This window comes from Heliangelus exortis, chromosome 1, assembly GCF_036169615.1.
Source record: "Heliangelus exortis chromosome 1, bHelExo1.hap1, whole genome shotgun sequence".
In the NCBI taxonomy this organism is placed as follows: Eukaryota; Metazoa; Chordata; class Aves; order Apodiformes; family Trochilidae; genus Heliangelus; species Heliangelus exortis.
Window position 1 is genome coordinate 91088035 of NC_092422.1, and position 12313 is coordinate 91100347.

General features: G+C 45.7%; 1 protein-coding gene and 1 long non-coding RNA gene across 2 annotated transcripts; one reads left to right on the forward strand and one right to left on the reverse strand.

Moving 5' to 3' along the window:
• Positions 1-1353: 1353 nt before the first annotated feature.
• Positions 1354-3430, forward strand: KCNE1 (potassium voltage-gated channel subfamily E regulatory subunit 1). Its single transcript, XM_071753642.1, has one exon. It carries the CDS (start codon positions 2687-2689, stop codon positions 3065-3067), a length of 381 nt encoding a protein of 126 aa, XP_071609743.1. The 5' UTR covers positions 1354-2686; the 3' UTR covers positions 3068-3430.
• Positions 3431-8067: 4637 nt separating this feature from the next.
• LOC139791468 (uncharacterized) lies at positions 8068-10233 on the reverse strand. The gene is made up of 2 exons (XR_011723939.1): positions 10171-10233; positions 8068-8528 (listed from the first exon to the last, which is right to left on the reverse strand). It is a non-coding gene; the product is annotated as an uncharacterized lncRNA (long non-coding RNA).
• Positions 10234-12313: the final 2080 nt, after the last annotated feature.

Sequence of the window (12313 nt, forward strand, 5' to 3'; positions counted from 1 at the left end):
GGTACTTCCAGCCCAGCCAGAATGCAACAACCCAGAAGCAGGCAACACCTTGCAGCTCTCAGAAACCTTACAAGAAAACATAGGGAGGCAGCTGAGGATATTCAGCCTCAAAATGTCAGTTCGTCAGCACCAGAAGTGTTGTCAGTGCTACTGATAATTATTATGATAAACGATTGCCTGTCTTTCCGGAAAATCTTGAGAGATTAAGTAAAAGTCTTCTTTATTTTTTGTCTAAAAGTTACTGCAATGATTTGCAAATGGTTTTACATTTTACAACGTTGACATGTTTTACAGGCTTAGGAGAAGAAATCTCAGATAAAGGTTTAAACTTCTTTTTCTCTTCCTTTCCTTCTTAAAGGCTCTGAACACAGCTGTGAAATGTGAATGGATTTTAACTATTAAGCCCGAACTGCCAAGATGTTATTTCCTGTAGCTTTGACTCACACACCACAAGAAATAAATTGGATGGGAACATTGTTTTGTACAGGGGATTTTTGTCTCCTCCTGCCACCCCCAGGCTCAACCCCACTTGGAGCCAAAATACCAAGGCATACTCTCATGAGTGCTCATTTTTTCCTAGTAGCAAGGCACCTTGTGGCAGGAACTGCTTGCTTGGAGCAGGATGAGGCTGAGCCCATGGAAACCTGGCCTGAGCTCCCAGTGGTCACCAGCTCACCAGGGGAAGGAGACTGATGTCACCTGGTGTGGCCTGGTGCCACTCAAGTCACCCAGAATTGCATGGTGATGAAAACAGGACTTTCTCCATAGAATCATCCTGGGCTAAGTGTCTGACTTTCAGTGAGCCCTGTCCCCAGATCCACTTCTGCACCGCTGGGAGGTCCAGCAAAAGGGCTTTGCATTAGTAACCAGCACATGCTGTTGCAGGAGTAATTAACTTCCACGAGTATGTTTGTTCATATTCACACCCGCATTAATTAATGTGTACTTTATTTGGCAGTAATGGAGCCTCCTGGCACAGAGCACGCCAGGTAAATCTCTGCTCTTCGTATGAGGCACAGCAGATCATGAAATCAGTGTCCTCTTCTTGCTTCCTCTGCCTCAGCATCTCCTTTCTCAGCAATTATGCCATAATGAGGTGCAGACAATGCAAAGAAGCAGCCAGATAGATCTTGTTCACTGCAGTGTCATTGCCAGCAGCTGGAGGCTGGGTGCACAGCTAAACTCTCTACCATGCAGTGGTCCTGCACAGCATCTATGCACCATTACTGTCACCCTTACAGAGGGGTGAAATTGCTGCCTAGGCCTTTTGGTTGCTTTCTGCTCAAGGGTTCATTTAATTCTTCATGTATTATAGATCATTAAAATATAATTATAACATTTATATTATTAAATAATTAAAACCAAAGAAAAGAAAACCAAAACAAACACAAAAAACCCCAATAAAAGGTGGGTATTTTGGAGGAGCTTTTGCTAACATGCTGGCCTTCTCTCACAGATTTAAAAGTGTAGAAAGCAGTGACAGCCATCTGATGTGATTACAAGATTGCTGTCACGGAAGTCACCTTGAATAACAGTACCTCATTCAAATGTGCTAAGGGCAAAAACAGAGGAAGGCTGTCGTCTTAATTTTCTAGGGACATTCAAATTAGGCATTGTAGTGAGATTGTCAGTCATGTTACATGGCTGCTGAGCCTTTGGAACTGCAGAATTGATAGGATTTCTCTTATTAAGTGACTTACAGGTGACATTGAAAAGGGGAAAAGGACCTTTTAGCTTCTTGTGTAAGACTGAATACATAGTGCCATGGCTAGGAGGCTCTGGATGGCTTTGGTGTTTCTATCTGCTGCCCTGTTCCTGACCCGCAGTGATACCAGTGAGTGTACTCCTGACCAAACAATAAAACACCAGTTGCATAGCAACTTATTTTGGAGGAGAAAGCAGTGAACTATGCCAGGGACAGCCACCAGTCTGTAGGAGGGAAGATTAAGAGAAATGCTTTTCTTTCCACTACTGAGTAGGCAGCAGCCACAGACTCCCTCTGTATCCACTCCTTGTGCAAATGCCCCTTGGAAAGTTGCATTAAATCAGTGTAGGATACACTCTGTCAGATGTGTTGTTCTTTAGTTTTCTGTGGTGTATGTCATGATTAGAGCTGCAGCAGAAAGGCAAGACTCCTCACAAGGGTGGACAAGGAGGAGCTTGCTGAAGGTACTGAGTGATTTCAGGTACAGTGGTTTTGTTTACAAATTCAACCCTTCAGGTGAAGTTAGAAGAGGGTGACCAAGAGAAGAAGTGATAGCAATCATCTAGCAAATGCCAGACGCATTTGCCACAGACAAGGAGCGAAATACTCCTCGTGCCCATGGGGGCTCAAGGGAGAAGTCATGGGCTTTAAATAACCCATAACATGGGTGAGGTACCCTGTGAGTGGCCAACAGCTGGGGCAGCTGCACACCTGCAGCAGACCAGGGACTGAGGAGGATTTGCAAGGCAAATGTTTATGAGGGATGGACTCATCCTGGCTGGCCTGGCTTGGAAACAGGAGGTAAAGTGGTCCCTCCAGGCTGGTCCAGCTACTCTGCCTCTGCTCCAAGCCCAAGGAGGTTAACCATTAAAGAAAGACAAAGGGAATAGCAATTTTATGGGATATGTCCCTGACTTTTTATGCTTTTTCTAGAAAAGCCACAAGTAAGGAAGACAGAAGTGTGAAGGACAGAAAAACAAGATGTTGGTGCTGTCTAATGACACAGCCCTGAATTCACTCCTCTTCAAGCTGCTTCAAGACTACCTGGAGCAGACAAATAGCTCAGCACCTTCCCAGGTCAGAAGCACTGGCAGCAACCTGGAAATTATCTACGTGCTGCTGATGGTTGGCCTCTTTGGCTTCTTCACAGTGGGAGTCATGCTGACCAACATCCTTTCCAGGAAGCTGGAGAACTCCCGCGACCCCTACAACACCTACATTGCCACAGACATTTGGCACAAGAAGGACAGGGAGTATTTTCAAGCCAAGCTCATAGAAAATTACAAGCTGTGCTGTGTCTTTGAAAACCAGCTGGCAGCGGAGCAGCCGAGCATGCAGCTTCCCGAGGTGAAGTCTCCCTAGGAGAATGGGAGGGAAGGGCTGCACTTTGCATGAGGACAACCCAAACAAGATCTGGTGTGAACCAGGCTGCTTGCCCATCTGCAGAGCTGCAGACAATGGCCTCACTCAGGCTGGATAACTGTGATCTGATGGTGAAGTTGATGTGTCTGCGATGACCTCAGTGCTGCAAAAGTGCTTCATCACCAGTACCTTGTTGCAGTCACTGGGAGTCAAGGAAGGGGATACACAGCAAGAGTATCATGGACACAGCAGGAGTATCATGGACACATCAGCTTCACCCAACAAAAAAAGCAAATGTTGGCATTGCCAGTGTGAAAGCTTGCAGTAGTTCATGTAATTAAAACCAAGCTGGATCAAACACAAGCTAGAGGCGTTAACAGTCAAATATGGTTTAGGCAATCATTTTCAAGTAAGTCAAGTTTCTTCCAAGAAAAATGTAGCTCAAGTATTTCATTTGCATTTTTGCCCAGCATAGAGTAATAATTTCATAAATTCTACAGTCTTGTGCACGACCTACTTCTTTCAGAATCATGCACTCCTTTGAGATAAAATTTTAGGAAAATATTTCCTTTTTTTTTGCTAAAACCATTTCAGTCAAAAAATGCACTTTGGAGGGAAATTTTTTAGTGACTGTCCCTAATTCATAGACCAGACCTATCTTGCCAGTTACTTTTGTTTTTCTTTCTCATGGACAGGGGCTGATCCTGGCAGCAATATCCACCCTTGTACAAAGATTCAGGAGCCTGCAGGGTCTGTGCCATAGAAGCATATAATATTTCAAGTGTTTCAGCCACATTTAGCCATTGCACCAGTGCTAGCCCTTGGTTGGAAAGTGAATTTCCACTCCCTGAAGAGCGGTTCCACCAAGTGTCTGGTATTTAATCACCCACACAGCTTATGCCTGTGCTTTCTTTAAATCCTATGGGTGGTTCCTCCAGCCCCCCTGGGTGCAGCCTCCCTCTGTGCAGCTCTTTATCTGCTGCATTATCCCTCAGGAGGTCGGTGCCTGCAAGGTTCCCCTGCCCTTGGCCTCCTCTCTCCCTGTTTTGGTGGGATGGATGTCTGCTGAGCTGCGGGGGAAGGTGGCAGCCACACTCAGCTCCTGTGGCATCAGCTATCAGCTGCCCTATTAAAAGGGAGAAATAAGGCTCCCCTGGACATTGCCTTTCCCAGAATAGCAACCTTGCCAGCTTGAAGCCTGTTTTCTTCTTTGGGATCAAAGAAGCGACAGTCTGGGCAGAAGGGATTTTTCTATTTCTGCTCTGCAAATACACATCCCATTTTTAGCTGCTGGAGAGGAAAGAGAAGAGGGAAGGGCTTGAAAGAAAGTTGTGCAGAGCAGCTGCTTCAAAGGCAAGACCAGGGCAGAGCAGGGGCAGATAGCTGCCCACCTATTTGGACAGGCAAGTGTTGATACAAGTCACAGCACACCCCCTTTCCCTGCATAGGTACTTCTTTAGCACCACACTTCCATTAAAGTAATATTCTAGCCATGCTTCTGTTCCCAAAATGCTCAGGACAATTGAAGATGCAGGGAGGTTTGGTTTCATTTTTTTGCGGTTTTGTTTGGGGTTTTTTTATTATTTTTTAAGATACGGTGCTCAACATTAAGAAAAGGACAAGCTACATGTTTTCAGTGCCTTGAAGATCTTGGAAAATATTCTACAGCTCAGTTATCCAAGTCACTTTTTCCTCCAGAGGAGCACAAACCAGAGCCAGGCTTTGGAAAAATGTCAACTCTCAGCTAGGGCACTGCTCTTTTGGGATCTCACCCTTCAGTCTGCTTATTACTTGCATTTCCCTCCCACTGACAGAGTGCTAATGCTCTTGCTTGCTGGTTCTCCAGAGGCAGGCCCATGCAGCATTGCTTGCAATGTTTCAACTTGCAGAAAAATAGGCTTTAATTACACCAAAACCCTTGAAGGTTAAGCTTGTCAAAAGGGCTCCTTCCTACAGTGCTATCTCCACCCTAAGTGTCTTCAGCTATTTTGGGCCCAGGCACTTACTGGTCACCTTATTTTAGTAGTCTCAATGTAGTTATTTGTGGCAAGGGTGATTGTCAACACCAGTTGGCTTCCACAGGTGTTTTTTTTTGGTTGGTTGTTTTTTTTTTTGTTTTTTTGTTTTTTTTTTGTCTCTGCATAGCATTTATTAAAAAGAAAAAAAAAAAAAAAGTGTGTGTGTGTGTGAATCTTTGTGCCTTAGTCATAACACTTTCCTATGCCACCAGGGAACAAATCACCATTTGGTGGCAATTGTGTACTCTCGCTGTGGCCTTTCAGTCTTGTAGTTCTCCTTTTTCCTCTATTTTGCACTTGTACAAAGCAATAAAATATGAGTTACAAGCTGCACTTGTGGACTCAGATTATTTTTTTTTTCTCCTAAACTGTTTCACAAGTGCTGATACTACCTGATGGGCACCCACTCACCCGTCCCCTTTCTACACCCTATTAACCACAGCCAGGCCTGGGTGCTGGGATATCTCTCAGTACACCTAGATCTGGAGAAATATCAAGATTTCAGGAACAAATTCCTCACCTCAAGTAAACTCTCAGGGTTTGCAATACTTCAGGCAAGGCTGGCTCCAGTGTTCAGAGCAGCAATCCTGGTTGTAGCACCAGCAACACCCACCCCATGGGGATTTGGGTTTTGTTGCACAGCCCCCACCCAGAAATGACCCTGATCCTGGCAAAAGGGCAGAGAAAGCTGTGAGGTAATAGTCCCTTCAACAAGGTATTGTGCCCACCTGGAGCCCATTGGGTCTGTAGAAGGCATCAGTTGGGTAGGTAATCCTTGTGGGATGTTCTGCTGGTAGGAATTTTTAAAGCTAGAAAGGATTCTGATGATCACATGAGAAGCAGGAGTACATATCATGAGATATGCAACACTAGTGAGGCTGCACCTCAAATATTGTGTTCAGTTTTGGGCCCCTCACTACAAGAAGGACACTGAGGTGCTGGTGTGAGTCCAGAGAAGGGCAAAGAAGCTGGTGAAGAGTCTGGAGAACAAGCTTTACAGGGAGCAGCTGAGGGAACTGGGGTTGTTAGTTTGGACAAAAGGAGACTTTTGGGGTACCTTATAGCTCTCTGAAACTGCCTGAAAATGGGGTGTAGCAAGGTTGGGCTCTTCTCCCTACTGACAAGCAAGAGGACAAAGGGAAATGGCCTCAAATTGTGCCAGGGACCATTTACATGGGATATTAGGAAAAAGTGCTTCACTGAAAGGCACTGGAAGGAGCTGCCCAGGGAAGTGGTGGACTCACCACCCCTGGAGGTATTTAAGAGATGTGTAGTCATGGTGCTTCGGGACATGGTTTAGTGGTGGATTTGGCAGTGTTAGGTTCTCTGTTGGACTTGATCATAAAGGTCTTTTCCAACCAAAACAATTCCATGATTCTCTGATTTCAAAGATGCAGGTCAGCCAGGTTTCCTTGCATGCACTCCTTGAAAAAGGCTCTGAAATCCCTTTCTTTATGTCTCTAGATTATGTAATAACAGTTGTGGAGATGTAAAGTGTGAGCTGAGCTGCAGCTCGTATTGCTGAGCATCCTGCAGGGCTTGTAAACACAGCTCCCACTTCCTCTGTCATTACCACTGACTCACTCAGGCAGCTGACACGGGACCCATCTCTGACTTCATGTAATAGGAGAAAGAGCCTTCATTCACTGTCCAAGTGTCCGATTAGTTCACTTGCTCATCAGCTTTGCCATAGACCAAAGACCAGCAACAAATTTGTCATATAATTAGCATCACATAGAGCTCAGCTTTTCTGATTTCCTGCTTGTTGGGGAGACTGAAGACTCTGAAGCTCATTATGCAAATGTTACACTTTTTTTCTGACCCAAATTCTAAAATTCATTTGCACAGGAGACCTAAAGCAGACAGGGAGACTTTCAGAGATTTAGTTTTCTCTGGTTCCCAATAAAAAAAGTCCCTGACTTCATCAGCATCAGAATAAACCACATCATCTGTAGTTTATTCTAGTCAGTAGCCTTGGCCTAATGAGCTTATCTTCAGGTATTGTTTTCCAGCAGGTTCTCTCCTGTATGTATTTTTTTCTGTTTTGTACAGTTGCAGACAAACCTGGAAGTTGTGTAGTACAAAGCCACACAAATAAAATACTTATAAATAACCATGGTACAAGACAAAAGAGGACAAAATTGTGTGTTGTTACCTCTCAGAGGGGAAAGTCAGTCCTTGGGGGAAGAACATCCAGAGAAGTTTTTTCACCACGTTATGTGGCCACTGACTCATGGGCAGATGCAGTCTTCCTCTTTTTCTCTTTACTGCCTGTCCTGGAAACTTCTCTTGGTTTCTTTGACTCTGGGAAACTCTGTGGCTGCTGCAGCTCCCCAAAACTAAAGTGTATCTTCTTGGGCCCTGTTGCAGGAATGTCAACTGCAATGCCTCTGCCAGAGAAGACTTCCCCAGCCATGTGTGGAGCAGGGTGCAGCATGTAGCAGGGCACAGCCACCCTTTCCTGACAGCAGGCAGTCATTTGCCAGAGGGGGAGGGTATGTTTACCTGAAGACATGTCTGCGTGGGTTCACACATGGGTGGCCTAAACTCATCTTTCAGACTGCCAGATGCCAGCTCCAGCTGTTGGAAAGCATAGTGCTGAGGCTAAGGCCAGTATGTCCTTGTAGCAGCCAGAAGTGGTTCACATCCAGGCAGCACAGTGCCCAGGGGAGCAAGCCTATGCTGCTCTGTAGTGTGATGTGCACAACCCTCCCATGGAAAACTCAGACTGGAAGCTCATCCTTTGCCTTCACTGCAAAACCTTCCCTCCCCTTCCAGCTGCAGGCCCTGGTTCTTATTTCCCATCTCATAGGGGACTGTATCTGTAGCAGCTGGCTTTTCATCCTAACCAGCAGAACCATTTAGGGCTGCAGGTACAAGAGATAAAAACCTCAATATTAAGTAGTCCATCTGGACAATAGCTCACACTCAAAGGCAGGCCCAGCATACAAGCCTGAAATGAGTTTCCCCTTCCTCACTTCATAGTTATCAGTGTTATCTTTATTTGCACTTGGTTGGATCAAACCTGCCACACCGGGAAACGTGCACAAAGACAAGCAGTAGGAAACTGATAAAAATAGAAGATATGAGCAATCAGAAGCAAGCAGAACATTCTTTACAGCTGATAACTGGAATTATCTTGCATAATATTTCTATGGCATCCTGTTTTATTTTTACATGTTGTTATCACTATACCAAATTCACACCCTAATCTCCTTACGCAGCTGGAGCCATCAGCTATGCATGTGAAACCTCCACGAAGCCTTTCTCAAGAAATTGCTCAATGGAGCAGCTCAAATGTGATGGCTTGGCAGAGGAAGCTGTGAAAGTTCAAGCTGTGCTACATTGGTGAGGTGAGCAGGAGGCTGCTCCCTGGAGCAGAGCTGTCCCTGCAGATGGCTTCATGGACATATTCAGGCAGGGAAATGGACCCAGTCAACCACCTTTAAATGACAAGAAGCAAAGGCCCAGTTTGGCACGGACCAAAACAGGCAAGCAAAGTACTTAATTCATGATAGTTCTAGGGCAGAGCTTGCAAGGATGGCTGTTTCTAGAGACAGCTTTCAACTGCACCCACCCATGTCCTTCAGATCAAAGGAAATGGAATCATAGAATAATTTGGGTTGGAAGGCACCTCTGAAGGCCATCTAGTCCAACCCCCCTGCACAAATCAGGGACATCCTCAATTAGATCAGGTTGCTCAGAGCCTCGTCAAACTTCACCTTGAATATCTCCAGGGATGAGGCCTCAGCTACCTCCTTGGGCAACCTGTTCCATTTTTCCACTATCCTCAGGGTAAAGAACTTTTTCCTAATATCCACTTTAAATCTACTCTTCTCTAATTTAAAACCATTGCTCCTCATCCCATCACTCCAGGCCTTTGCAAGCAGTCCTTCTCCAGCCTTCCTGTAGGCCCCTTCAGATACTGGAAGGTCTCTATTGGATCTCCCCAGAGCCTTCTTTTCTCCAGGCAGAACAGCCCCAGCTCCCTCAGACTGTCTTCGTAGGAGAGGTGTTCCAGCTCCCTGATCACTTCTGTAGCCCTCCTCTGGACCTGCTCCATCAGATCCATGTCCTTCCTGTATTAAGGGCTCCAGAGCTGGATGCAATACTCCAGGTGAGGTCCTACCAGAGGAAAGTGGCAGAATCACCTCTCTTGATCTGCTGGCCTCACTTCTTTTGATGCAGCCCAGGATGCAGTTGGCTTTCTGGGCTACAAGTGCACACTATTATCTCATGTCCAAAAGGGAATATGTCCATAAATACTGATGCATGGATGCTAAATCCAGAAGTGAACATTGTGACCATCATACCTGATTTAGTAGAAGACGAGCCAAAGACTAATGCAATTATTTCTTCAGACAGGCCCAGAGCTTCTGGTTGGGCTAGAGCACAGTACTTTCAAGGCACACTCAGGCTTGTAAAATGATTCCCCTGCTCAGTCCACAAAATCTGGACTGGGGGTCACCAACCTTCCAAGACCAAGAGCCAAGCAAAATAAAATGTGACATCTTAATGTGAGAGCACTTGCTCTAAAAAATGCTTAATTTGGTATTGGTCTTCTGACTGTGACAGGAGTTTTATGACAGATGCAACACATAACTTAAAGCACAATTGACCTTCACAGAAATCATAGGATCATAGAATTGGGATGGAAAGGATCTTAAAGATCTACCCATCTCAAATAGGGGCAGAGATACATCCCACTAGACCAGGTTGCTTCAAGCCCCATCCAACCTGGCCTTGAATACCTGTAGAAAGGGAGGCATCCACAACTTCCCTGGGAACCTGTGCCAATGGCTCACTACCTTTAGAGTGAAGAATTTCTCCCTACTGTCCAGCCTAAATCTTTGATTTTGACTGACATCCAGAAAAAGGATTCTCAGTAAAAGATAGTTTAAAGTATAGCTTGTAATTCCAGCTGACAGCATTCCCTCTGATTTGATTCCAAGGATCACCCATCAGCTGTGTTTCTCCTGCCTCCCTCACTGCAATATTCACCCTTCTCCAAGTTTCTCTGCAAACCACAACCACTGCCTTTCAGTCCTCCTTCCTGGAGCCTGCCATGGGTTCACAGGTCCTCACTCGGATGAAATAATGCCTCTGCCTCAGCCAGAAGGGGCCATATCAGCACAGGATCTAACCCATTGTTCCCAAAGTCTGCATTCCAACTTCCTTTTGCCTTGTGACCTACAGCTTTGAAGGGCAGGGCCATTTGTCAGGACAGTTTGATTCAGCAGCTGTTCTGGTTCAGTGTTTTGCACATGAGCCTCCAGCCTGTGGTCTTTACTCAGACCCATGGCAGCAGGAGGCTTAAGGACCTCCAATCTGATGGGACTTTTTCACCTTGGCAGTATTTTCTCAAGCCTTTTCATTACCAGCTTCCCACCTAACAATGCCAAACGAAACTGGGAAAAGAGTGCAAACAATAATCTCATACCATCTCTGCACCTGCAGGCAGGATCCCTCTCTGGGCTGGCTGAGCTGAGCTCACCTCACAGGTGCCTCTGCAGCTTCACCCCCAGAGGACCAATTCTTGTGCACTCAGGGGTAGATCTGACCCTGAGCTGCACGCAGACAGCAGAGGAATAACACATCAAATCCTCCCCATCCTTTTGTTTATTTTTCAGCTTAATATGCAAGAGTTATGCAGGGTGCAGGAGTACACAAACCAGCACACTCATCAGTCAGGCACCCTCGGCCAGCCGAGGAGCAGCAGGGATTTACCCCCAGGCAGGATCTACCTCCAGGCAGCCCACGGCAGGACTGACACCTACACTTAACCCTCTGCTGGGCTTCTCTTTATTTCTTCCCCTCAAAACAACCAAAGTGAGATTTCTCTCTTTGGCAGCAACAACCCAATAGTTTTCCTATCCAAACCCTGACCTTGAGAAAGGGATTGTAACAGAACAAAATGCAATTTGAATAAAAGTATGCAGATGAGAAGCACACTGACTCATACTAATCCAAATTCCCCGTGGTGTCGGCTAGCTCACTGCAGAATACAGGCAACAGAGACAGGATCATCTTTGTTTACAACAAATTTAATCCAACATGTGCACGTTTGAAGAGTCTCTTCTGGATTTCTTTTTATGTGCATGTTGCTCCTTATTTATGCATGTAGAAGTCACTGAAATGCACAAAATGCAAGGCCTGTTGAAGCTAATACCATGAAGGACCTTCCATCTCAAAGGCAGACTATCCTGGCTAAAATTTCTGCCCTAATTTCCTCTCATTTCCCATGGCCCTCTGGGGGAGCATGACTACTTCCACCCTGGCTATGTGGGGCAGATCTCTCTGGACACCCCCATGGATAGGCTTGGGCAGTAGTGTAGGTAATGATAATGTCTCCACTGACAGCGCTGGGAACAGGATCTCACCCTAATTTTGACTCACCAGAGAAAAAGAAAAGGGCATCACCCCATAGTATAGAACATCACCACATTCCAGCATGTGTCCTGCAAGGAAAACGGTCTGGTCTGATCTGAAGAATGGGGTTATTTGATGTAAACTGATCTGTCAGTGTGAAAAAATGAATAAAACTCCCTTGCCATGGTGTATGTTTGGCATTTTGTAGCACAGCATATGGATGCCAAGTCATAAACACAGTAACAGCAGAGGCAAGTGTCAGGCAAGTTACATGGCAATGAATCTATCCATTAGCTGCTCACAGGGGACAGAAGCCATGCCAGCTGTGCAGACCTGCTTCCCACCTCTCCCATTAGATACCATGGATGCCACAACTGCACTGGCTCTTCCATTCCTTCCTTCCTTCCTTCCTTCCTTCCTTCCTTCCTTCCTTCCTTCCTTCCTTCCTTCCTTCCTTCCTTCCTTCCTTCCTTCCTTCCTTCCTTCCTTCCTTCCTTCCTTCCTTCCTTCCTTCCTTCCTTCTTTCCTCAGGCAGCTTTCCTGTGCCTTATGAACTTCCTTCAATGGAAAACCATGCAGGCAGTGCATTACTTTGCACCTGGGTTCTCCTCTGTATATATCCAACAAGAGCAGTCGGTACCTTTCAGGGATTTGCAGCGAATTAGGTAGTCTGTGAAATTTTAGATGAAGAGAAAAGGGATGTTGCAACCTGATGTGTTTATCAGATGTGTTTCAGGTTTATTACACATTACAGATTTAATTCAACAAGGAGGATAAGCCTGCAACTACTGCAGGGACCAGACCAGTGTGTTCCAGTTGGTAGACAGCTGCGTGGGTACATGCTCCTGGCCTGCTCTGA